Below are 24,048 nucleotides of genomic sequence, written 5' to 3'. Positions count from 1 at the left end.
CTCCATCACAGGCAGGTGACTGCGGCGAGACTGTGTGCTCTTTCGCGGGGCGATGCCAAAAATAACCACAGCCCCCCTCGGTGACAGGTTGTCACGCTGGGAACTGCAGAGCATTCAGCCAGGAGTATGAGCTCGAGAACGGTCTTCAGATACACGCACACACACACACACACATGCACGTACACACAATATTTATCAGCACTACTCTACAGTTGATGCCAATTAAAACAGGCAAAAACAAAATAATCTCTGAGACATATCCCTAGCATGTGCTCCAGTGGTGTTCTCATGTACACTCATGTTTCCACACAAAGCCCGGAGGAGGAGCAGAATGTACACGTCGTCCTCACAGGCACGAGCAGCGGCAGGGGTGAAGGCCACTCTGTCCTCAGGGTGCTTCTGCACGCATCCACTAGCAGCAGCAGCCAAGCCCCGATATAATTCAGCTTCCATCTCAGGCAGCAGCATCCCCCCTCAGGGTAGCGCCAGTGAACATTAACCGCAGTCACCATAGTGCAACAGTGGCCCTGCCAGCAGCTCCGACGCTAGGAATGTCCTCTGCATCGGACAGTCAAGGTGAGGGAGGGAAATGATTCCTGCTGCTGGAAGAGCTATTTCCAAATACTCTCCTCTTAGGAAGGGTTGGGCTGGAGTAAAGCAGTGCTCTTTACCTTCAATAGTCACTCACTAAAACACTACCCAGTATCACATAAACCAGGGACCAGTATCTAGAACTACTACAAACTGACAGTGACAGGAATAATTTATGCCAAATAATAAAGCAACACATAGAGGTTAATAACAAGGTTCATTTAAAGCCTTTTTATGAACCTTCATAGCCAAACTTGACTTAAAACATGAAAGGTAAAAGTCAAAGTTCATCTTATCAGCCCACTGGAGCATTTATGGCTTCTGTACTAAGGACCTTGAGATATTCTCTCCACATCAAGGAAGAAGTAAATGCAAACCAAGTCTGTCAACATCGCCTCTAATCTGGACTTTTACTGCCCCCACTGCCAGACTCCCCTTCCTTTATTCGGCCTCTCTAACCGTATCTCCCCCGCTCTCAAATCAAACATTCCAAGTAATGTACGGGCGATATGACTTTTGTCAGGGCTTAATGGTTAACATGCTGCCGTGTCCCGCCCGCCTCTCTCTGCCTCTATCTGTCTGTTGTTAAATGAATTATTGAGTGCTCTTCAAGGCTTACGCAGGAGGAGCTCCAGAGAGTTGGAGACGAGAGGAGAACATGAGTGTGATAGGGATTCACGTGGCTTAGGAGAGACAGATAAACAACAGTGATATCTAGAACAGAGCTAGATACCGCCCCCCTATAATATTCATCATCATCATCCTCAGGCTGAGAGATACACTGCGAGGACAGAGTGCAAGAGACCTGATCTGGTGATCAGCACCTCTCTGATCCGGAATCATCTGTGAGTTACGTAATGAGGGCTCATCCCAGCATGACGAGCAGCGTGCTCGCCTGTGGTAGGTTTGGTTCAAAACAAGCAGAGGTCAGAGTGCTGTGGCCCTCGGGACAGTGAGCGTCTCTTCTGCTCTTGAGTCTTGAGTAGCATCTGGACCAGTCTGGGGGGGTTAGGCGGGAGAGCATTGCTAGCTCTACCCTTTCATGCCGTTTATGGTCCTGCTTCCTTAACGGCAGGCAAACCCCTCCCTGGGCACGCTTGCACGCCCTCAGCCAATGCGCCACAGACGTCAGGCCTCTCTGAGCCTGTTGCCCGGCAACAGATCGGAATCAGATTGCATCACGACCCAGCAGGCCTGTGAACAAACAGCTGCTGGCTAGCTCCAATCCACCTAGCAGTAACACCTTCTTTCTCTCAGTCTCCCCCTCTTTCGTCTGCCTTTCTCTGCATTTCCTCTTGATCCCTCTATCCCCCACCCTGTGTGGTCTGCCTCATCCTGCTGAAGTGCAATATGGCCATTTTCTGTAATCCATGATTACAGAATATTTGCTGTTTATGTAGGTAATAATATTTACAGTTGTAGTGCATGTCTGTTTGCATATCATGTATAGCTTAAGCAAGTATTTGTTTCCATACATAAAATAGCCTAGCATTATTAAGTCATCCTAAATGCAAAATTGTGATAAAGTAAAAAAAATACTACAACATTTCACCATTGTTCTGTGAAACTCAAATCAGAGTTGGTTTATTTCCGTCTGCGTACACATAGTCCATTTTAAGGTCTAGTGATAATTTTAATGGCCAAAAAAAAAAGTATGATACAATCAATCTGTACTTTGGGACTCGGCCATTTTATATCTCCCCAAAAGCTAGTCACCTCAGTACCATTCAGCCATCGAGCAGGGAAGAGACACACTCCGAATATGACCGAATATGAATGTAACAGCTGTGCTATTACAAGAATCACAGACAGCAGTAAAGGACACAATCTGGCCTGGATCGAGGGGATGAGGAGAGGGAGCGTGCAGCAAGCGTGTACCGCCACAAGAACATGACATGCTCTTCACCCTCCAAAAAGGCTTAGTTTTCACCATGCCTGGGAAAGGTCATTATTACCTGCTCCTACTACCTATTCTACTCTGTAACCTTCAGGCCAGCCTTCAATCTTTTTACCACTGCAATTCATATGCAAGCCAAATCCATTAATTTACTGTTTTGACTATGTTCTTTAGGATTAGACAACGTTTAGTTCTTTGAAAAAAAAAGAAAAGAAAAAAAGGCTGATTTCATAGCTGCCATTTTATAATGACGGTGAACAGAAGCGATCCTGCTAGAGTCCTCAGAGGGAAATCTGACCAAGGCAAGACCCTTCTTTTTGTCCTTTCAGTGTTACAGGAGGGGATTATGCTACTAGGGGGGATTATGGGGGAGACACAAAAGAGGCTCGATTCCACAACTGCTGATGTCTGAAACATGAGGAGAGCATGATACTGCCTTCAAAGTCAGACAGAACAATACAAGCTGGAGTATTATTGTTTATTGCCTCCAATGAAAGAGGACAAACACTGGTGTGTCTGTGTGCAGCTCCTTGGAAGCCATCTGTGCTTTTGGGGCCCAACAGTGACATTGAACACGTCAGGTGTTCAAAAAAAAAAAAGAGAAGAAAAACAAGACTGCGTTGCCACAGCTTCCCACCTGTTCTGTCTCTTTTTCATAAACAAGTGTGTGCCGCTATGGGGAGGAGAGGCAGCTACACAAAGCTAAACCACAACGTGAGGTGTTGGCGTACAGCTATAAAAAGCTGAATCGCTGCACTTGCTGCCACAGCTCTCTCACACCATCCTCCTCTTCCTGATTAACACCCTGGCTTGCCTGTCTGCCTGGAGCCACCTAATGAGGCCCGTGCTTCAGTCCACAGGGAGCTCCGCCTCCCCGGCCCCCATTGGTGTCACCATGGCAACTACCCACCATACTCAGCAGTCGTTCCCGGGCCCACCACCACCAGCCCCCCCTCTCCCAGTGGGCCGCGGTGACGGCAGGATCTGGTTTCGGTCGTACTGGACTCACCTTTGCACCCGCCTCTGGCCCCATAGTTTTAATTTCTCGCTTTTTTAAGGGTTGATTTCCCAACAGCCAGGGTTCTACATAAGCCATAGTCCGATGGCCAGGGGTGGTCAAGTAAAAAGTATGACGGGCGAGATGATGTCAATGTTGCCATGAATAACATTCAAGAGTCAGTTCACATCTGATGCTAACTGGCTGAAGGTAACTCTCGATTCCCTGACCATTTTTATTCATGCAGCCAGCCAAGTAAATGTTTCACAGCAGCCAATAGTTGGAAAAGAATGTCACAGGAAGTGTATGAGGCTACTAAAGTGTCATGGAAAAACAGGTTCAACAGCAGGTGCCACCAGCAGGTGAGAGAACGGCCAGTGCAGTAATAAAGTGCATACTGTGGCCCTACTACAACTGTACTACAACCTAGCTTAGGATACTCATTCTTCAGCAACCCTAAAAAGTAAGTATCTTACTCTTCTGAGGGGGTTGGCTATGGCTAAACTTCCGCAGGCTGATGTTGAATTCTCCGCAGGCCTGTTAATAAGTGTGCCTTGCTTTTTGGTCAGTGCAGAGCCTCATGCATTTTGATGTGGCATGAAAAAGGACCCTTCCGCCCACTGCCTCTCCTCCTGAAAAACCAGCACTCAGGCACTATTCCTCTCCCACCCAAAAAAAGAAAAAAAAAAACCTTCAACTTCAAGGCACCCGAATAAATTAAAATGGGATTAAAGGATTCATAATTTGTGTGTATGCTAATGTGCCAATTAAAATGATCTGGAATGCAAATGAGTGTCGACCCGTTTGCTTGTCAGCGATCGAGAGAGAAAGAGATACAGAAGGCTTTTCTAAAATAATTTCTCTCAAAAAGTTACATTTCAGTCAGAATATGGTGCAACGCAATGTATTGCATTCTACTGGCATGACAAAGCAGCACCTCGGCCCTTTTGAGTTGAGGCAAATACAGGCCTGTTTGTTGACGTGGCGCTACAATGGCGGCGAGGAGGCCTGAAAGAGTGTCTGACTGGGGCCCCTCTCTGTGCCACCGCCCCCCGCCCCCCCTCTGTGTGACAAACACAAACGAGTCACTGTCCCCCCCTGCCTCAGATGAACTGGGGGCTCTTTCACAGGGCTCTCATTAACTGCGTGGATGCCACTTTCATTTACTCTGGGGAGAACATTTTATACTCTTGCATTACAGCAATCGTGCTGTCCCTCCAACTGTGGCACAATTGCACTGGTTTCCCCTCCCAAGAGCAGAAAAAAACACTGCTAATGAATAAATGAGCGAATGAATGAATAAAAGGGATGAAAAGCTCAAAAGCCTTCACGTTTTGTTTCTATACAATCATTGTTCATAAAGTCTCTAGTGGCCTATGAATAACTGAGGCAAATGTGAACTGCTCCTGCTCTGTCATGGTAAATATAGAAAACATCAGACGCAGTAGCCTACTTTAATGTACACATTTTGTGGCTTTTTCTCTTTCCACTCCCATAACTCTTCCTTTTTATCAGTTCCCCTTCTTTCAGTCTGTCAGGTAGGGTCGGGTGCCCTCCATTTTAGATATATTGACTCCCTCAGAAACACAATAGCTCCTCAGGTTAAGGCCCCTGGATCAATATGTGGATCAGAGGAGACAAAACGATGAAGACGGTCTCCCCAAGAGAACTGTCTGCTCAGCACTTCTTCCTTCCCTTCCACCCCCCCACCCCCCAACAACCTCGGCCATTTTGTGCAGAGGCTGTTCTTATTTTAAATCATGCTTGGGGAGCAGAGGTCAAACCCACTGCCACTGAACGGTGACAGGTCCTTTAACTGAAGGGCTCACCTCAGAGAGAAGCTTTGCTTCCAGGTAGTCATACAGGTTGCCGGACTCTTGATTCCTTACTGGGGCTGTGCACCAATGCGAAACACAAAGGACAAAGCAACTGATGCTATTGTGTGCTCAGCCGACACAAGAGCCCACAGAATCAGCAGTTAATGGAGGCTGCTTGTGTGGCACTGTGTGGTGCAGTGGTCACTGGCAAAGTTGCAGAACAGCAACAACCTTAACCCAGCAACAGCAGAGAAAAAAGGTCAGATTTACCCCCTGAGTTTAACTCTGTACCTAATGGTAGAGCAGGCAGCCTCCAATCCCTACAGCGGGCCATGAGCTACAGAGGGCAGTGGGAGGCATTAGCTTACTCTCCTGAAGGGGATCAATACGCTCCTTGTTACTATTACCATAAAGATAAAGAAAGGCATTCACTAGTGACATAAAAGTCTCCACATCGACTCTTGTGTGTTGTAGCTATGGAAGCTTCGAGAGAAATTACTCCATGTGATAATATGAACAACTGCTTGTGTCCATATTTTTATTTAGATTGGTGAATGGTTACCATGATGAAAGCCAGGCCCACCCAAAGCACTGATAATCTTGCAGCCTCACAGAAAGTAGCTGCAGTGCAAATGAGAACCAAACTCTCAACGTGTGTGCAGTAGTGCCACAAATCCACACGAGGTCTTCCCATCACGATTAGAAATGCAGATTTATAACCACCTTAAACAACCCTGTTTGTGCATTATTGATGAAGATTGCGCCGGGGGAAAAGAAAGAAGAAAATGAAGAAAGCAAAAAAGAGGAGTGCAGAGTCTTGACAGTGCCTCTCACGAAGAGCCAAGCTTTCATGAATATTTCACGACCGTAAAGTGGTGCTAAATTTGACTTGCAATCCCACAGATATGAGTGCTGGATACGCTCATAAACACCCAAGACATGTTCTTTTGTCCATGCATCCTCTGCCAAGCACCATAGCCGTACATGAGGCATAGGACTGTCAGCCTCAAGATACCCAATGAAGCAAACATGAAGGTGAACTAAGGGTGGTCACCATTCCTTCTGAGCGAATACAAGACAGCAGGCAGCAGTCACGTGTGATTTCTTTAGTCTACTGTAGTCTGCCTGTGTGCAGAGAGAACAGAAGCCAGCCCAAGCCTTATCGTCCAACAGGGACTCTGTACCCTACTGCTGATGATGATTTGGAATGAACATGGAAGGCAGCTGAAAATAAATGTCAAATTAAGGGAAATAATCTCAGCAATTTTGCTGCCTTGTTCCAACCAGCTGACCTGCTGCTGGTAAACTCATTTATTTTAATGTGGCGCCCCCTTGTGGTGGATATTTATACTAAACGAAAGAAAATCTGCCATTGATATTTGGCTGTGTGATCAAGTGTCATTCACATTTCAAATACATATTCAGTGCTGTAATCTTTAAGATCTGGTCTACATGTTTCATTGACATTTTCACATGTGAGTTTGGTATTTGATGACAAGATTATATGTGTGCAACTCGATAATGTAAATAATTTAGCCTGTCATCTTAGTTATGAATTACATTACAATGAATTTTCCCAAAAGCTTTTGATAAGTGTATTAAAGTTCACTACTACATGTTTCATTAAAATGTAGAATATAGCTGTATGTTCCTTCTAGTTTTCTCAGCATCTAATCCTCTATTTATCACTAACTTCATTCAAGGTGGCACTGGATCCAATCACATCTACAGACATACAGAACCAGTGTCCACCTGTGTAGGGGTATAGCAGGTGATCTAAAGCCTGAGCCTGGTAGACTGTGCTTAGAGTGGGGGGTCTTACCCTGGTCAATGGGGTGCTGCGGTAGCTGGCTCATCTGAGTGTGCACCACACCGGCGTAGTTCCTGAGGAAGGCCTCCTCACTGGGCGTCAGCTGTGCAGTGGGACGGCAGGAGAGGCGACAGCAGCATGGTTATTAATGACTACAGTTAGACAACAGCGTACGTGTGGAAATACAGCTTACGAGTGGAGCCAGGGAGAGATAAAGGGTTCTGTGTTAAAGGCACAATATGCAACAATTATGCTTCAGGATTAGGGTTAGGATAAGCAGTTTAACCTTAAAATAACAGCTTAAAAAAAATTGGGGCGCTACAATGACTTTTAATATGGAGAATTGCGTCCATGCCAATGGCATAGCAGGGTCGATAGGCATATAACTGCCTTCTGTAGTTTTGCCTGCCGATGCCCGCCGACCTGACTTTGATTACCTTCTGCCGATCTAGTAAGTAGCTTATTTGCCGTCTTGCTTAGTCTTGTGTTGCACATGATTGATGTTTGACTGTGTAAGGACAGTCGTTGAGTAATTAGTTTGTCATAATGTCAAAGTCAGCACATTTCAAGAGATTTAGTTAGTTTTAGCTGCTAGCATACCTTTAGCGAATAGCTATTAATCCTTAATGCACCTTTAAAGCAGCATTTGAAACATTACATTTGGTTTACTCATCATACTGCATGTTGCCTAGGGGCTGTTTTCCAATAAGGTCTAAAAACTAGCAGAATCTATTGTGGCATAAGCAGCTCTGAAAAGACAGAGATAAAACCATCAATTTTTGTTTTGTCCACTGCTTATGTAGTGTGCCAGGTATATGCCCGTGTAGTGTGCCAGGTATATGCCCGTGTAGTGTGCCAGGTACATGAACGTGTAGTGTGCCAGGCTTACAGTGCCGCTTGCAAGTATGTGAACCCCTTGAACCGTTGGGAGTTTTCTGTTGTTTAACCATGGTTTTTCGATTTTTTTCATCACCAATTTTCAATAGATGAAATGTCAGGTTTATGTTTATGAATTTCATGTACTTGTTTAGAGGGAATTGTATGAGAAGCCAAAAAACTACATGAAACATGATATTAGTGTATGTGCAAAAGTAAGTGAATCCCCACTTGCATTGGTAAAGTCAAGCTGTTAACAGATTCATTGAAACATATTTGGGTGCTTAATTAGTCAATTCAGCAAACCAATCAAATGAGACATCCTTGGGAAAAGGGTTGGGCAACACAGATTCAAAGGGAAGGGAAACCAACCAAACTACTGTAGTGCCCAGGTGTACCCACACAGATCAACAATGCAGAGAGAAAAGGAGATATCCGAGGACATCAGGAAGAAGGTACTGACAGCCCATCAGTCTGGGGAAAGCTATAAGACCATCTCCAAAAGATTCCAGCTCCATCTATCCACTGTTAGACACATAATTTACAAATGGAGGGCATTCAATATGGCCACGACTCTGCCTAGAAGTGGACGCCCATCAAGACTATTACCAAAAAGCACCAGAAGAATAATAAATCAGGTAAAAGCCAACCCACACATCACCTCTAAAGAGTTGCTGACCTCTCCTGCAGCATCTGGGGTAAATGTACATGCGTCTACAATCAGACGAAAATTGAATAGACATGACATTCATGGTCGGGTTGCTAGAAGGAAGCCTCTGCTCTCAAGAAAGAACAAAGCTGCCCATTTCAACTTTGCCAGAGAGCACTTGGAAGTCCATTCTCTGGACAGATGAGTCCAAGATAGAATTATTTGGTCACGAAGATCAAGAGACAAAGATTTTCGTCTGATTGTAGACGCATGTACATTTACCCCAGATGCTGCCAGAGAGGTCCGCTCTATTTTAATCTGTATTGCCCAACCCTTTTCCTAAGGATGTCTCATTTGATTGGTTTGCTTAATTGACAAATTAAGCACCCAAATGTGTTTCACCGAATCTGTTACCTACTTGACTTCACCAATGCAGCTGGGGGTTCTTACTTTTGTATACACTATTTCCATGTTCAGTTTTTTGGCTACTCACACAATTCTCTCTAAACAAGTTCATGCAATTAATAAACATAAACCTGACATTTCATCTATGGAAAATTGGTGATGAAAAAAAAAAAAAAAAAAATCATGAAAACAACAGAAAACTCTTAATGCTCAGGGGGTTCACATACTTTCAAGCGGCCCATGTGCTGTGTGGGCACTGGGGTACGGCGTGTGGTTAGAGACTTACGTTGGATCCCATCTTCTTCAGCATGAGCAGCACCCGCACCTTCTGCTGGACGTACATCTCTTCCGGGGACTTCCCAGGGGCCTCCTCGCGGTTCATCCCCCCTGCTCCCGCAGCGCTGCTGGAAAACACACACACACACACACACTCTCTTTTAGTTCTCATGTAGTCATCTTCACTCTTCCCCAGAATACCCCCCTACCACCACCAACAACATAAACACACACACACACTCTCTCTTTTAGTTCTCATGAAGTCATCTTCACTCTTCCCCAGAATACCCTCCTACCACCACCACCCTAAACACACACACACACACACTCTATACCCTCCTACCACCACCACCACCACCACCATAAACACACACACACACTCTCTCTCTTTTAGTTCTCATGTAGTCATCTTTACTCTTCCCAAGAATACCCTCCTACCACCACCACCACCACCACCACCACCATAAACATTAACACGCACACGCACACGCACACGCACACGCACACGCACACGCACACGCACACGCACACGCACACGCACACGCACACGCACACGCACACGCACACGCACACACACACACACACACACACACACACACACACACACACACACACACACACTCTCTTTTAGTTATCATGTAGTCATCTTCACTCTTCCCCACAATACGGAGGGAATACCACCACCACCACCATAAAAACACACACACACACACAAATAAATAAACAGTAAGTGCACTGCAGAGCAACACATTACCGCTACAACATCAACATCTCACCAACAGGCTGTCACAGACAAGCACAGTTACTGCAAGACATCCAGCTTTTTGGAAAGCCTCAACCTACTGGCAGTACGCAAACCCCTACCAACACAAACATGGCCCTATAATGACTCATTTGAACTTGACTGGACCCACATCCTCCAGTTAGCCTAATTACCAGTTTGGTTCTGTGACCGCAAGACATTTCTGGGGCTTCGGGTTTTGGGAGAAAAAAAAAGAAAAAGAGCGGAAAAAACAACATAATCCACCCAATGTCAAAATGAATCTCCACCAAATACACTAAAAGCTTTTTGACATATCTTTAGGCTTTGGGGAGATTCTTGTTTGGGCTTTAAGCTGCAGCACGTAGAATGATAGCACAAAGACAGATGCTGACCTCATTGCAGAGATCTAGGAGCTTAGAGGCACTAGGGGCAGCAAGAATATCAATTTAGTTTCATCAGTGGGCGCAAGTAACACACCAGCACACAGAGATTACAAGAAAAATAAAGCATTTGTTGACACAAACAAAACAACACAAGTTAAATGTGTAGGTTACCATCTCATGCAAGAACAATTATGCATGCAGATAAACACACACACAGACACACACGCACTAGGCATGGACAGGGGCAGGGTGCAGCCCAATTGTGATGGAAGAGGCGGCGTGCTTGAAGTGGCTGTGCAGGTTGGCACAGCAATAGAAATGGCCCTCATCAATATTTCATGGGAGTTTTCACAGAGCGTCTCACCCTACCCTGCCCTGCCCTGCTCCGCACCCCACCCCACCCCACCCCTCTCCCTTCATCCCCCAACCACATCCATCCTGCCCGCTAATGACCTATTTTCACAGTCAGACGCTGCATGGCCTTAAAAAAAAACGAGAAGAAGAAGGAAAAAGAAGACATTGGAGAGTAGATTTGGGGAGGGGGTTGGGGGTTATCATGAAGAGGAGGAAGCTCGGGAAGAGACTGAAGCTCTGGTTTGGGACAGAGCGGAGGAGATGGGCATCTTGCTGCGTCGTGTTATTTTCAGCCCTAGTCATGGATTTGGGGGGGGGGGGGGGACTTCAGATCAGTGGAAAATACAAAGGAACCCAAGCTGATGTTCCTGTTAAAGACGAATACTTTTGTTGAATAGAAGTGTAGCTGGCAAAATATGTACTGCTTCCAAAGATGGAGAATAAAGAAGACAGCAGGGTAGAGGGACAATCTCTCTCACACACACACACAAAACTCACACACACGACACACACGACACATACGACACACACGACACCAATTCTCTCTCTCCCCTTTCATTTTTCAATCTGTCACAAAGAATCCCCCAGGAGACACCCCAACCCTGATACGCCAAGCCCTGTTTATCCGCACAAAGGGCTTGTAATGTATGTTGACAGCCTGTTTGATGTCAGGCTTATATTTAATTGAAAAGCTGGCTCAGGTCCTCCAGAAGCCCAACCCCTACCCCCCAACACCCGCTTTCGACCCCCGTCACCATGACAAGCAACACAAAGACGCATATGCACGTGAGGACTGTCCTAACTCTTTGTCGCCTGCAACAGTAGCGGTGACCCCCGTTCGCAAGGGCGCAGGTGAGGCTTCACGATCAGTATGAGGTTTATGCCCACGCTTCATATTTCACTGCAAGCCAACACATCAGGAATGAAGTGAAGTTAATGGCAGGAAGTGCAGTTAATGGCATTTTACTTTGCCATGCTTCCCCACACTGTGGTGTGTAACAGAAAACATACAGCTACCAGCTCAAACTTAATCCATAGTTTCTGTACCAGTCAGTCATTCTTACAATAGACAAGCAGAGGCCATCTGTGTAAAAATAACCTTGTCTTTTAGGATAAGGGCAGACAAATGAAAAGTGACTGTATGTGCTTGGGGGGATTACTCAAAGCCGAAGGGAAGAAAGGGACATGAAAGACAGAAGGACTATATGGGTGGGGTCTTTCTGTGTGAGCGTGTGTGTGAGCGTGTGTGTGTCCGTGTGTGTGTGTGTCACCTGCACACCTTAGGGGAGGCAGCACTTGAGAGGGGGAGTGATGGAGCTGGCTCGTTTGATCACGTCTGGGCTGTCTGGCAAGAAGGCAGACCAGAATGGCAGCAGCTGATGACTGCATGGATAGGGGGGGAGGAAAACGGTGAAGGCAGGGAGCATTCAAATAACACACAGACACACAGACACACAGACACACACACATACACAAAATGGCCTCACACAATGACACAATGACTAAGCACTACTGTCCGCGATGCTTTCCCAATCATATATGCAGGCATTGCCGCTGTCTAAATCATTAGCGAGGAGTCTGAAAAGCCTGTGCATGTGTGCTGCGACTGGTGCAAGACTACAGAACCGTGTCACTGAGGACATGAAAGAGGTAGGGGCCAAATAAATGTGGAAGAGGCGTCATCTATTTTTAATGAGCTCGCGAGGCATCACTCAGACAGAGGGCGTTCTGACTGCTAGCAATCAGACGGCATGTCTTTTAATTCAAAGCCCTCGCCAAGTGTCATCTGTGACATCTGCTTAAAATGCTCAAATAGTGTGCTAACTGCACTCGCTCCTCAAGCAAGACAGGGGCCAGTGTGCTGGAGGCTCCTTGCCTCCTTTCATCCAGACAGATCCTCGGGCTGACAAACTGCAGCAGACGCCCGGTGGCAGAGACAGAAAATTGGTCAGAATACACACTCCACTAGGCTTGAAGAAGTATCTGAAAATGGCTCAAACACTATGTTCTTGCTTTTTTGTTTTTTGTCTCCTATTCTCAGAATTCCTTTTGAAGTTCTAAAATGAGCCACTTTTAGTGCCTCTCTGGCTACACGCTGGTTTTTGATGATTTACTTTCTCATCTTGTCTATATCAGGCTGATTTCTACCTTTCTTTTACTCTGATTCATTTATTTATTTATTTTTACCTCGTCCTTCTCTGCTTCAACTCACATACAAAAATTCATCTATAGATGACAACGACTTGCTTGTTTCTGGAGAATTCCGCAGGGAGATGCTTCTGTGGATGAGGAAAACAATGCAAATCGTGGGGAAAGAATACTGGCGGGAGAAAGGGAATCACACACATACACAAATGTCAAGCAGTTGTCAAGACACGTCTCCAGCCCGATTTTACAAATGCTCACAAACGAACTGGGGATGATTTCACAGTGCTGTCAAAACGCACTTGATTTCAGGCTGCTAAACATTAAAGATCTCTCTCTTCTGGAGACAGGAGTAGTCGCGATGGAGAGAGGGGAGGCAATGCAGATGCGTACGTGACTAGCTTGTTAGGATCATGGAGGAGAATAAGGAGAGGCCTTAGCAATCTAGCACACAGAGCGTTAGCTTCCTTCCTTTGGTTTACAGTCAGATTCAGAAAGGTGTAGGTCGTATTGAAACAGTCACACACTCTTAAGCCTCTACAAATTGTCTACTGCAGGGTTGACTCCCAGTATGATTGATCTGGGTTGAGACTGTTTGCATTATTACGAGGCCGCCATTATATGCAGGGCAGTATGATAACACAGGTTAGAAAATGGCATCTTTGGCACCTTACACATCTTTCAAAAACGTGGCTTATCATCAGGGAACTGGTCATCTATTCTGCACAACAGTCACAACAACACTAAGAACACGTGCCATCCAAAATGCAAAAGCCGGCAGAACATCAATATTAAAACGCGGTCAGTGTGTCCAGACACTGATTATTGCCTTCTCACCCTTCTCTGTTGCTCTTGTTGGCGGGGTTAGTCTGGGAGAATCTGCAAAGACCCACAACATGCGGGCTGACCAGCCCCTGAGAGGCGTTTGTGCTTGGCCAGTAAATCTCAGCTTACCCTGGCTTAACGTCACTGAAGCTAGCCCATGCCCTGCCACCAACTGCTTTGAGTCGGAAAGCATGTGCACTGTCTTCCTAGGGTCATGACATTTCACAGTGACACTAATATGTTTCTGGGCCAGAATGGCCACGCAATGTGTGCTGTGTGCTTGTTACTGATCCATTTGTCGTGGGATACGGGGCAAGTGGCACAGCGTGGCACGATGGTTGATTTATGTGTTGGCTATCTAAATAGAAAGAACTCTCACAGATCACACAAAACAGTATCCTATTAACGGCACAGTCAACAGTGATTAGATTTGGTAGCTAATATGTCACAGTCATGAGATACAACCATCATGCCTTCAGTAAGCAAGTGTTACCTCAGGTCTTATTTGTTTATGGTAGTTAACATGCAGAGAAGATGAGTACTAGTGCTATGGTTTCCCCTGACGCCTCCCACACTGTGTGGACCCTAGTCCAATCTATCCCAGTGTGACACTAGTATTGAAAATAAAAAGTATTAGTCAAGGTATGATACTCAAAATGGACTCTGTATGCAAATGTTAATTGCATGACAAGGGAGGGAAAACCTAATAGCAAGACAACACGAAAACGTACACAGAAAAAGAGTCAGGCAAAGAAATCAAGAGATTGAATGAATAAATGACAGTACGGAAGAGGCAGAGGGAAAGTGAGAGTGAGAAAAAGAGAGAGAGAGAGAGAGAGAGAAAGTCTGGTGAATGTTTTGACATGGCCTGCTCCCCTTACACTAGCTCTGGCTTTGGGAACGCAGCAAATGCCTGCTGCGAGAGATTACCCCCAGAAACGCGATAGGCCCTCGCATGTGACGGGGGTCAGAGAGGTCACAGGCCACCATCCCTGCCTTACAGCAGCAGCTGTGAGAAATACAAATCAGTCCGCACTTAACCCAATCCATCACACCATTTCCACACCACATGGGCCCGCCCAGGGAACAAGAAGTCCAGTGACGTCTCCCTTCAAGGGACACTCCCTGCTAAAAACTGAAAATCATTAGAGATTACACAGCTAGCAAATGTCCTCAGAGTCATAAAGAAAACCTTCCCCTTCAAGCTCTTCATCCCACAGAGTAAATGAACCAGCACTGCAGGACAAGAATAGATCACCGTAGATCTACAATGCACAACTTCCAACAAAACATTACAATGCCACCCATGCTTCCATTTAGCCGGCCTCAGTCCTCCCACTCCTCCTCAGGCAGCCGAGTTGAATCAGTGCTGGGCTGGAAGGAGGCTTGCACAGCAGTTGTTGATGGCCCAATATAAATAGGAAGTGGGTCAGTTGGTCAGTAGAGGGCTCTCTTCCAGACACCACAGCTAGGTGAGTTTTTCTTTTTTTTTTGTTTATAATATGATGGCTTTATGGCTTTTGATGGCTAATAAGACTACCAACAATTATGCGACATAGGATTGACCTTTTCTGCGTACAACTTTGTAGCGTTTCCTCACCCACTGGACTATTAGGAGACTTTAATAAGAAGTGAAAAAAAAGATAGCATAACAAGAGCACAACGCACAAGCTGTTAGGTCTAACCAAGAAAATGCATTAACTTGAAGAAAAATAAAATGCCATATATCAATGGTCGCATAACACTATCTACATGGCAGATGCTTGAATGCAGTGTCTTTAAGCGCATGTACAGTATGCAGATCACAAGTTTGTGTGAGTTCTGGGAATTGAACCCATGACCTAGGGGGTGGCATCATGAACTGCCAGTTCAGCTACAAGCACCATGGCCGCTACAAAGACTAATGGGGCTATGAAACAAAGAGCATTTCTTCAAGCATGACCCAATGCAATCACCACTATTTTAACCCAGAACATGTGACTAAGACAAACAACACTGGCACAGCTGACCACAAATCCACCAGCAGCACTGAGCTACAGTTGTGTGATGCTGCTGAGTTGTCTTTATATTTAACGCACAGCTACCATGATTCCACATTTACAGTTGCTACACAATGGCCGCACTATCCACGGACAATGGCGATGAACTGGCTCGTGAGCGTATGATTGATAAGTAGGTCATGTCTTGTTAACGCCACGCGAGGCATGAACTCACAGGCGTCTCCCAACTGCACCCTCACAACACCATGCCAGTCTGCCTGTGCGTCAACGCAGCCAGGTTACAGGGAACTCATTGTGGTTGGTGAGAGGACCAGTATTCGGTCTAAAAGCATTTAGTGCATGTCTTGGACAAAGCTACTGGTATACCTCAAGCGGCCTACACAATGCTACATAAATGTCCTCTAAACTCACTATGGATGGGAATAAGAATACAATCAGAGCATTACTGTTTTGCCTTTCCTAGCACATTCGTACAAGACATAGGAAAGCTTAGTCTAAACTCAGAGGCATTGCCTTTATCCTCTCTGCACAAATGAGCGTAGAGGGGATCATCTTGTGTCAGGCATAGGACGGGTGCGAGACAGACACTATTGCACCCAGCCAAGGCCAACCAATAATTTGCACTTTGGGGGGCAGAGGGAAATCACGTTGCGTGGGACTTGCCCCTAGCCCTGGCACAGAAGACAAGGTGGAGGAGGGGATGGAGTCAGTCGGGCTTTAATCTATTCCAAAAAGAACCCGTCGCTCCGGGGAATGTGCAGACTGCTGGAGATAAACCCGTGTGGATCATTTGAAAAGTTCACAAGTAGCCAGGAGAGGAGAGGGCCAATCCAGACACCCACATCACACTTCGAGTGCCTATTGCAGGCAGCGTGCCAGAATCCACGGCTGAATGCGATTCGTCAGCGGACCATTGGAGGAATCAAGCATCTTGTGGGCACAATGAATGCATGGGTGTGGAGCGCCCAAAATAGAATTCGTCCTAAGCGAGCAGTAGGTGCGAAGTGATGGGGTGTAGCAACACACACTGCTGTCCAATAGCCTAGCTCGCGCCAACAAGTAGGGAAGTTTTTTTTATATCACCAGTGCGTACTGAATCATACTTGAAATGTGACAATACTTGCCCTGGAAGAGTACCACTAGACCGTACACAGAAGGCTGGTACACAAAGAACCATGTTCTTTATATTATAATGCTTGTATCATAGTACCCCGTTATGAAACCAACACAGTGCATTACATGCGTGCCATGGCATGAACACACAATCATAAAACGAGCAAACACAGTCTGCACATTATACATCTTTAACGTTACGTTAGGCAAACAAAAAGCTAGCAATCGCTCCACCAAATCACTGTACAACCAAACGTGAAAATACGCGCCGAGGAAGCAGCACATCCCAAGAGTCTCTGGAATATGGCGTAACATCTGATGAACAGCCAAAATAACGAAAGTTTTACTTTAAGCAGAACTGCAACGTTTCTGTATAGCTACCTAGCAAGCTAGCTGGCTAGTTAGCCGAAACGCCGCTTCCTGTCTCATACAACTAACTTAGCCAGTAGCTTAACGTTATTCTAGCGAACTCATGGATACGGGTATGGTCTTTTTGCACCGAAAGGCGCCTGACAACACTCAAAATGCACATTAACACAGATATTGTGTTCACTACCGCCTTAACGCTCCGCATTCTTATAGGACAATCGAGCAGGTTTGTTTCTTAATTCACTGCAAGTGTGCGTTAGCTGGGAAGCTCTAACAAAGCCTGAATGAAGTTCCTATGAGGGTAGTTCCATCCAGGTAGCGAAACCCGTGTGCAAACACGACTCGGTATAACGTTAATAGGTTAGCTAGCGAGCTACTATAGAACCTAAGATGGTTTCGTTGTAAGTATTACAACGGGCTTTTCTTTAGGCTATTTATTTCTTACCTCTCCTGGTCCAGCTTTCTGTCGTTTGGATTTTATTTGAATGCTGTGTTGTTTCTAAGGAGGCGTCCTGTTCCGGGGTCACATCCCGACAGTCAGTAGAGCTGTGTGTTGGAGCGGACTGACTCTGAAGCTGAAGCTCCCGCTGCTCAACCAGTTCCTGCCGAGGCATAGCTACCAGCGACCGCTAGATGGTGCTATCCTCTCAAGCTTGTAATAAATGTCGTTCCCGGCTACAATTCTGTAATTCATTTGATACAGAAAGGATGGATGTCAGCCGACGTAGGGTAGGCCCACAAGAATTGGAACAACACAATTGCATCTTTCTCTGAGAGGACACAACAACGTGTTATTAGTAATATTAGTAAAACTAAAGGGAGAGCACTGATCTTTGTAAGTTCAGAGTCCATGTCGTACTATCTTCTCATTCTCTTATTACCTACACATCTATGGCCTATCCATTGTGTTCTAGTTTTGTAATCAATTAAAGAGTCCTTCAAAGTTCAAACTTGTAAAAAATGTATCTGACTCATTAGATGCCAGTTAGATAGGCCTATCAGCTATTTTAACTTAAAGGATAAAGTGCTAACAACTTTCCAATTTTGTATGCATATTTTCCAAATGCATCATCATTTTCCTGTGTGTTTGTGTGACTCTTGTGTATGTGTGTTTACATATACAACACCACAGAAATAGTTCATGTAATTTAAACCAAACAGCAGGCGTTATATTTCATTAGATTTGATGTAACCGTTTTGCAGAACTAATTGCTATAGAAGCCTATATCAAAACCTGGGAAATATCAAAACTGAAAATATCAAACGGTTCTCCTTTTTTCAACACAAGTTTCATGATATGGTCAGTCTAGGGAAATGATAACTGCCCTTCTAGGTAGAGAAAAGGACGTGGTTAAAGAGGGACTTTCTGTCCAGTGATGACCTTTCTTCCTAACTTTAACTAACTAATTTTAAATGTTCTAAAATAGTTATTTTAAAATTTGTGGCTTTCTATAAATTTTTTTACGCAATGTAAAGGACTGTGTAATGACTTCCGACTGAAGAGATTGAAATGAGAGGATAGTGGGCATGGACAACTGAATCAACAACTTTTAAAGATAAAGATATCTATAAAAAACATCCAGATAACTGCTAATAAAAAAATACTTTTTGATGATTTAATGTATATGCCTTGAATTGATTTCAGCATTACAGATTGACTTAAGTTAAAAGTATAGGCATTGTTTCTGTGTAGTCTGCGACTTCTTGTGAATCAACAGTGTGCTCATTGTTTGTTTCTCCCTATTTCTGGCTCATGTGTATCCATTAAAGTGCAGCTCCATTTGGCTCTTGTGATTCAGACTATAATTGGAGCAGTGATGTTTTTACCAACATCAAGAAAAATATTGCAAATGTATGTCTGATGTAAGCATAAAAAATCTGTCTTCCCTAAATAAAATCAATTTAAAATTCTAGAAATGAGTGTAAAAAGGCCATACATGACTTCAGCACTACTACCCTAGACTACTAATTAGATAATCATTGACCCATTTACATCCCTACCTCAGGTGTTCTCCCTGCATTTTCCACCCCTGACTCTACGTAATCTCAGTGGATTTACCTCAGCCACTGTATTTCTGTGAAAAATGCTTCTCATTTGGCGTGGAAATTGGATGATTTTAATCGAATTACTGGTGGCACGGTAACTACCCAAAGGCTGACCTGTGATGCTACCTTCCAACTCTTGATAAAGTGTTCATTGCTTTAGAAAACTTGGGCGACTACATAAAGCATATCTATTTTGATCTCAATAAGATTGTTACATGATTACTTTCAAGAGAAGGCAGGAAGGGAAATATTGTCATGATTGTGATCTTACTGCCCTTTCTACTGCTTTTGCATTTTGATTCTTTACTCTCTGTTTAGATTACATTGAACTGTGTACCCCACCCAACTCCCAACTGTATATTCCACCCAACCCTCCCTCAGTGACATTTAATCACTCAGGCTTCTACGCATTCCAATTCATCATGCCAGAGAGGAAGAGATGGAAAAGGTTGTGTCCAGGGTGTGATGAATCTGTAATGATTTACCCTGCCTGTTTCCTTATTTTTGAAGAGTATAAGATGAGGAGGTTGAGAGGGGGGGGCAACAATTTTTTTTTTTCTACTGTCCATACTGTTCGCTGCAGTCTGTTCCTGTCCTGTTTGTCGTTGCTCCAAACCAGACCATGATGGATGAGCCCAGGACGGATTTGATGACTGCTGTGTAGAATTGGCTCATCTATTCCTGTGGCAGACCATACTGCTTCAGTTGCAAGAAAGTACCTCCTCTGCTAGGCCCGTTTGAGGATGGAGTTGATGTTGGTCTCCCACATCAGGTCTTGGGAAATGGTAGTTCCCAGAAACGTGAAAGTATCCACGGTTGACACAGGGCTGTTGGACATTGTGAGGGGGAGCAACATAGACATAGAATGAATTATGGATCACCAACTTCCTGATAGACAGGAAGCAGCAGGTGAAGCTGTGAAACAACCTTCAGGTTCCTGGGATCCACAATCTCCAGAGACCTGAAGTGGGAAACCAACATCAACACCATCATCAAGAAGGCACAGCAGAGGATGTACTTCCTGCGCCAGCTAAGGATTGGCCACCAAACTGGATAAGAACAGATTTCAAAGGACTTTCAGGACTGCAGAAAAGATCATTGGTGCCAACCTGCCCACTATCCAAGACCTGTTCATCTCCAGAGTCAGGAAGCGGGCAGGAAAAATCACTGCAGACCCCTCTCACCCTGGACACAACATGTTCCAACTCCTCCCCTCTGGTAGGTGCTACAGATCTCTGTTCGCCAAAACCTGTTGTATTGTTTTGCACTGTTGTATAGTTTTGTGTTGTGATGTATATTTTGTGTAATATGTGTAAGCACACTGAGAGCCACTGCACCAAGACAAATTCCTTGTTTGTGCAAACTTACTTGGCCAATAAAAGCTGATAATTAACGTATTCAATGTCTATGGGGAGCAATGCTGAGGAGTGTCTCCTAAAGGGGGGGGGGGGGGGGGGGGTTGCCAGAGGTATGATGGGGGCTGTTGTTGTTGGGCTGGAGTGGGTGAGGGGTGTGAATTCGTCCCTTTCAGATCTGCATTAGAAGACAGATATTCAGGTCATCAATTAGGTCTTTGTTTGCCTAAGCAGGGGAGTATGGTTTCTAGTTTTTCCTGTCTTGCAGGCGTCTCCACACTGATGGGGCTGTCTGCTCCAGCCCATCCAACACACACACAGAAATACATGGGTGAAACCATCCTTTTCATTTTTAGGAAGGTCATAATCAGCAATATTATTGCCAACCTCCTCTGTGCTTAAAACCCAGATGGGTTCGTTCTCCATTCAAATTCAACATTTGGCCCAAGCTCAGGAGCCAACAGTAATCAGGACATCTTTGATCACATGTTTTGGAAAATGGGAAAAGTCAGTATGAAGATCATTTTTAAGCAAGATGCCAACCCTACTCAGGGCCTGATTTACTATCAGGATTGCGTCCATTTCAGGCGTAAAATAACGGTTGTAAACATAAAACGGTATTTACAAAGGAGGCGCATTTGAGTAGAAGCGCAGATTACCGCTGCTGAAAAAAAAAAGGATGTGTGCCGCACAAAGGTGGGAGGAGAGGCGTTAAGTGCGCCTAATTATGTATTCCGTTGTATTTACTAAAACTGCCTGGCGAGAGTGCGTCTGAAATTTGCAGGATAATTATGCGCTTCATAAAAGCACGTCTTAAACAGGAAGCGTGTTTTGATTGAGTCTGAAAACTTCTATATGGCAGCAGTTATTAGAGCAAGGCAAAGACACAGACAAAGACAACGCACAGAAATATTTTTTTCAACACTACTAACACTTTTCCAATTTCCAAATTGGAGAGCCAGAGCAGCATATTCATTTCACTTCAGTTTCCCCTGCCCTGTCGCCACTACAAGTCCAGTTTTCAAATGTATCCGCCGAGGGCAGCGTTTTTGAAAAACATAGTTTTCAGTGTTGGAATACACCGTTTTAAAGTAAAGGCGGCTGCTTGGTTCTGCGTTGGTGTCACATTGTTTACACGCAGAACCAAGCAGGCGCCTTTAGAAGCCTAGAAAAAGGGACGGACGCACACAAGACGTGAAAAGTCGCGCAAGGGGTTTGCGCGGCCTCTTGCGCTTGCGCTTACGCTTACATCTCTGACCATAAATCAGCCTTAAAGGGAGCATGAATTCCTAGGTGCTTACGCGTTGCGTTGGGGGTGTTGCCAAGCAATTCACCGCCAGAACAATAGGCTTGCGTAAAATGGCACAAGTCTAAAAAAAGGGGCCGACGCACGCAAGACGTGAAAAGTTGCGCAAGGGTCGTGCAAGGGGCTTGCTAACGTAACTGACCATAAATAGGCCTTTACTGGTTGCGGGTGTTGCCAAGCAATTCACACCCAGAACAATAGGCTTGCGTAAAAAATGGCGCAAGTCTAGAAAAAGGGGCTGACGCACGCAAGACGTGAAAAGACGCGCAGGGGGCTTGCGCGGCCGCTTGCACTTACGTTTCTGACCATAAATCAGCCTTAAGGGGTGTTGTGTATTCCTACCAGACTATTAAACGGGATGCTCTGGGAAGTTAACCTGGCTATTAACTATCTCAGCTTTCTCTAGCTTAGGGAACCATCTTAACAGTGTGCAGTTGCCTGTGTGTGATAAACTCATGTTAATATGTGTAAATATGAACTTGTGAACATAAACTCCCTAATATGAAAAAAGTTTAATTTCCCAAAATCAGCTCACCAATAAAGGACAGTCATGAACTTTAAGTGATCACAACTTTTAATGTGGACGGGAGGGCTAGGGTTAGTTTGCTGTAACCTCGTCAACCAAAAGCTTTAATTCTAATTTAAAAAAATGCAGGCTATGTCTACCCTATTTTAGCGGGGGCTATTAACACTAATGAGCGGGGTTAGGCACTAATGACAAGACGACGTTCTTGTTTGATAAATAAGATGCAAAACACTGTGCGGTATTTTGCGCTTTGGCAAAGGCGCAGATTAAGCTGTGGCCTCAATGTTAGTAAATCAGGCCCTCAGAGTCTGGGCCTGTCAAAGATTATCCAAGAGTGCAGACAACTTAAGGTGATTGTTGAGGGGGTGCAGCCAATGGTACAAACAGGCAAAATCAGATGAAATAAACACAACAAAAAATGCACTGCAAAATCTTGAGACACGCATAAAGGAAAATTAGGAATTTTAATATGAAGTAGAGATTGACAATGAAAGAGGAACCTTTTTCACAAACTGCCATGTCTCAATGGCTCTACCCCTGTTCTTCAACAAATGATGGTGACAAAATGGGGTGTGCAGCAATTAAGGAGGTATTCTGCACAGTGTGTCCAGGAAAATTAGTAATGTGCATTTCAACACGACTCACAAATGGTCTACAAAACTTGTAAAAGAAAGAGGACATATCAGGACCTGAACAGTCAATAAGAGGCTACACTTGGACATGATGTTGATACCTGAGTAAGAGGTGGAGAACGAGCGAATGCAGAGTACGGTTTTGGAGATATAACAGAGGTTCTAACCAAAAGTCTGAGAATTCTGAAAAGGATTGAACTTCATCCAAGCCCAGGTTGAATTGATCTTCTGATACAGTATAGGGAACAAGAGGCCAAACCTGGATTCAAGCAGGACATTGCTAAATTATTAGAGGTGAGGAAAGGAGCAATGGTTTTGAAGTACGTGGAGGTGAAGGAGTGGAACTGGAACAGACAAGTCAAGATGTAGTCAGCCATCGAGGGGCCACCCTGGGTTACTGGATGTTGACAGAAACGTGTCAAACTATTTCAACGGCAAACCAAGCTTTTATACTTGTAATGAATAGACAAAGTCATTTTGAGTTGCTTTTAATCCAGTAATCTATTTTAGTTGGTCTGTAAATGCATTATAACTGAATTTGTTTACATATCAGTGTTTTGTCCTTTTTCTGATTTTTTTTTTGTAAAGAACCTAAATAATTTTTTTCTGTTTACTCATTGTATTTGTGTGTTACCTTGAAAGGCCCAGTTTAAAATGATTAACCGTTGTTGACAGATTTTTCTATAAGTCTTCTATGTACAGTGGGGAAAATAAGTATTTGAACCCCTTGCGATTTCACAAGTTTGGCCACTTGCAAAGAAATGTGTAATCTATAATTGTAATGATAGGTGTATATTAACAGTGAGAAACAGAATATCAACAAAAAAATCCAGAAAAAAGCATTTTATAACATTTATGACTTCATTTGCATTTGATGCAAAAAATAAGTATTTGAACCCCCAAAACTGACTGA

General features: G+C 44.6%; 1 protein-coding gene across 1 annotated transcript in view; it reads right to left on the bottom strand.

Annotated features, from left to right (window-relative positions):
- ctnnbip1 (catenin, beta interacting protein 1) overlaps positions 1 to 17,821 on the bottom strand; it is a 24,016-nt gene extending 6,195 nt beyond the window's left edge. The window contains exons 1-3 of the mRNA XM_080853280.1: positions 17,716 to 17,821; positions 9,329 to 9,446; positions 7,125 to 7,215 (exon numbers count right to left, since the gene is read on the bottom strand). Coding sequence (XP_080709406.1) covers positions 7,125 to 7,215; positions 9,329 to 9,424 — 187 coding nt within the window. The 5' untranslated portion in view covers positions 9,425 to 9,446; positions 17,716 to 17,821. The remainder of the gene's footprint in view (positions 1 to 7,124; positions 7,216 to 9,328; positions 9,447 to 17,715) is intronic.
- Positions 17,822 to 24,048: the final 6,227 nt, after the last annotated feature.

The sequence above is a fragment of the Sprattus sprattus genome (genome assembly GCF_963457725.1).
Source record: "Sprattus sprattus genome assembly, chromosome: 16".
Lineage (NCBI taxonomy): Eukaryota > Metazoa > Chordata > Actinopteri > Clupeiformes > Clupeidae > Sprattus > Sprattus sprattus.
Note: the sequence above shows the minus strand (reverse complement) of the source record. Positions and strands in the feature narration are given on the sequence as shown.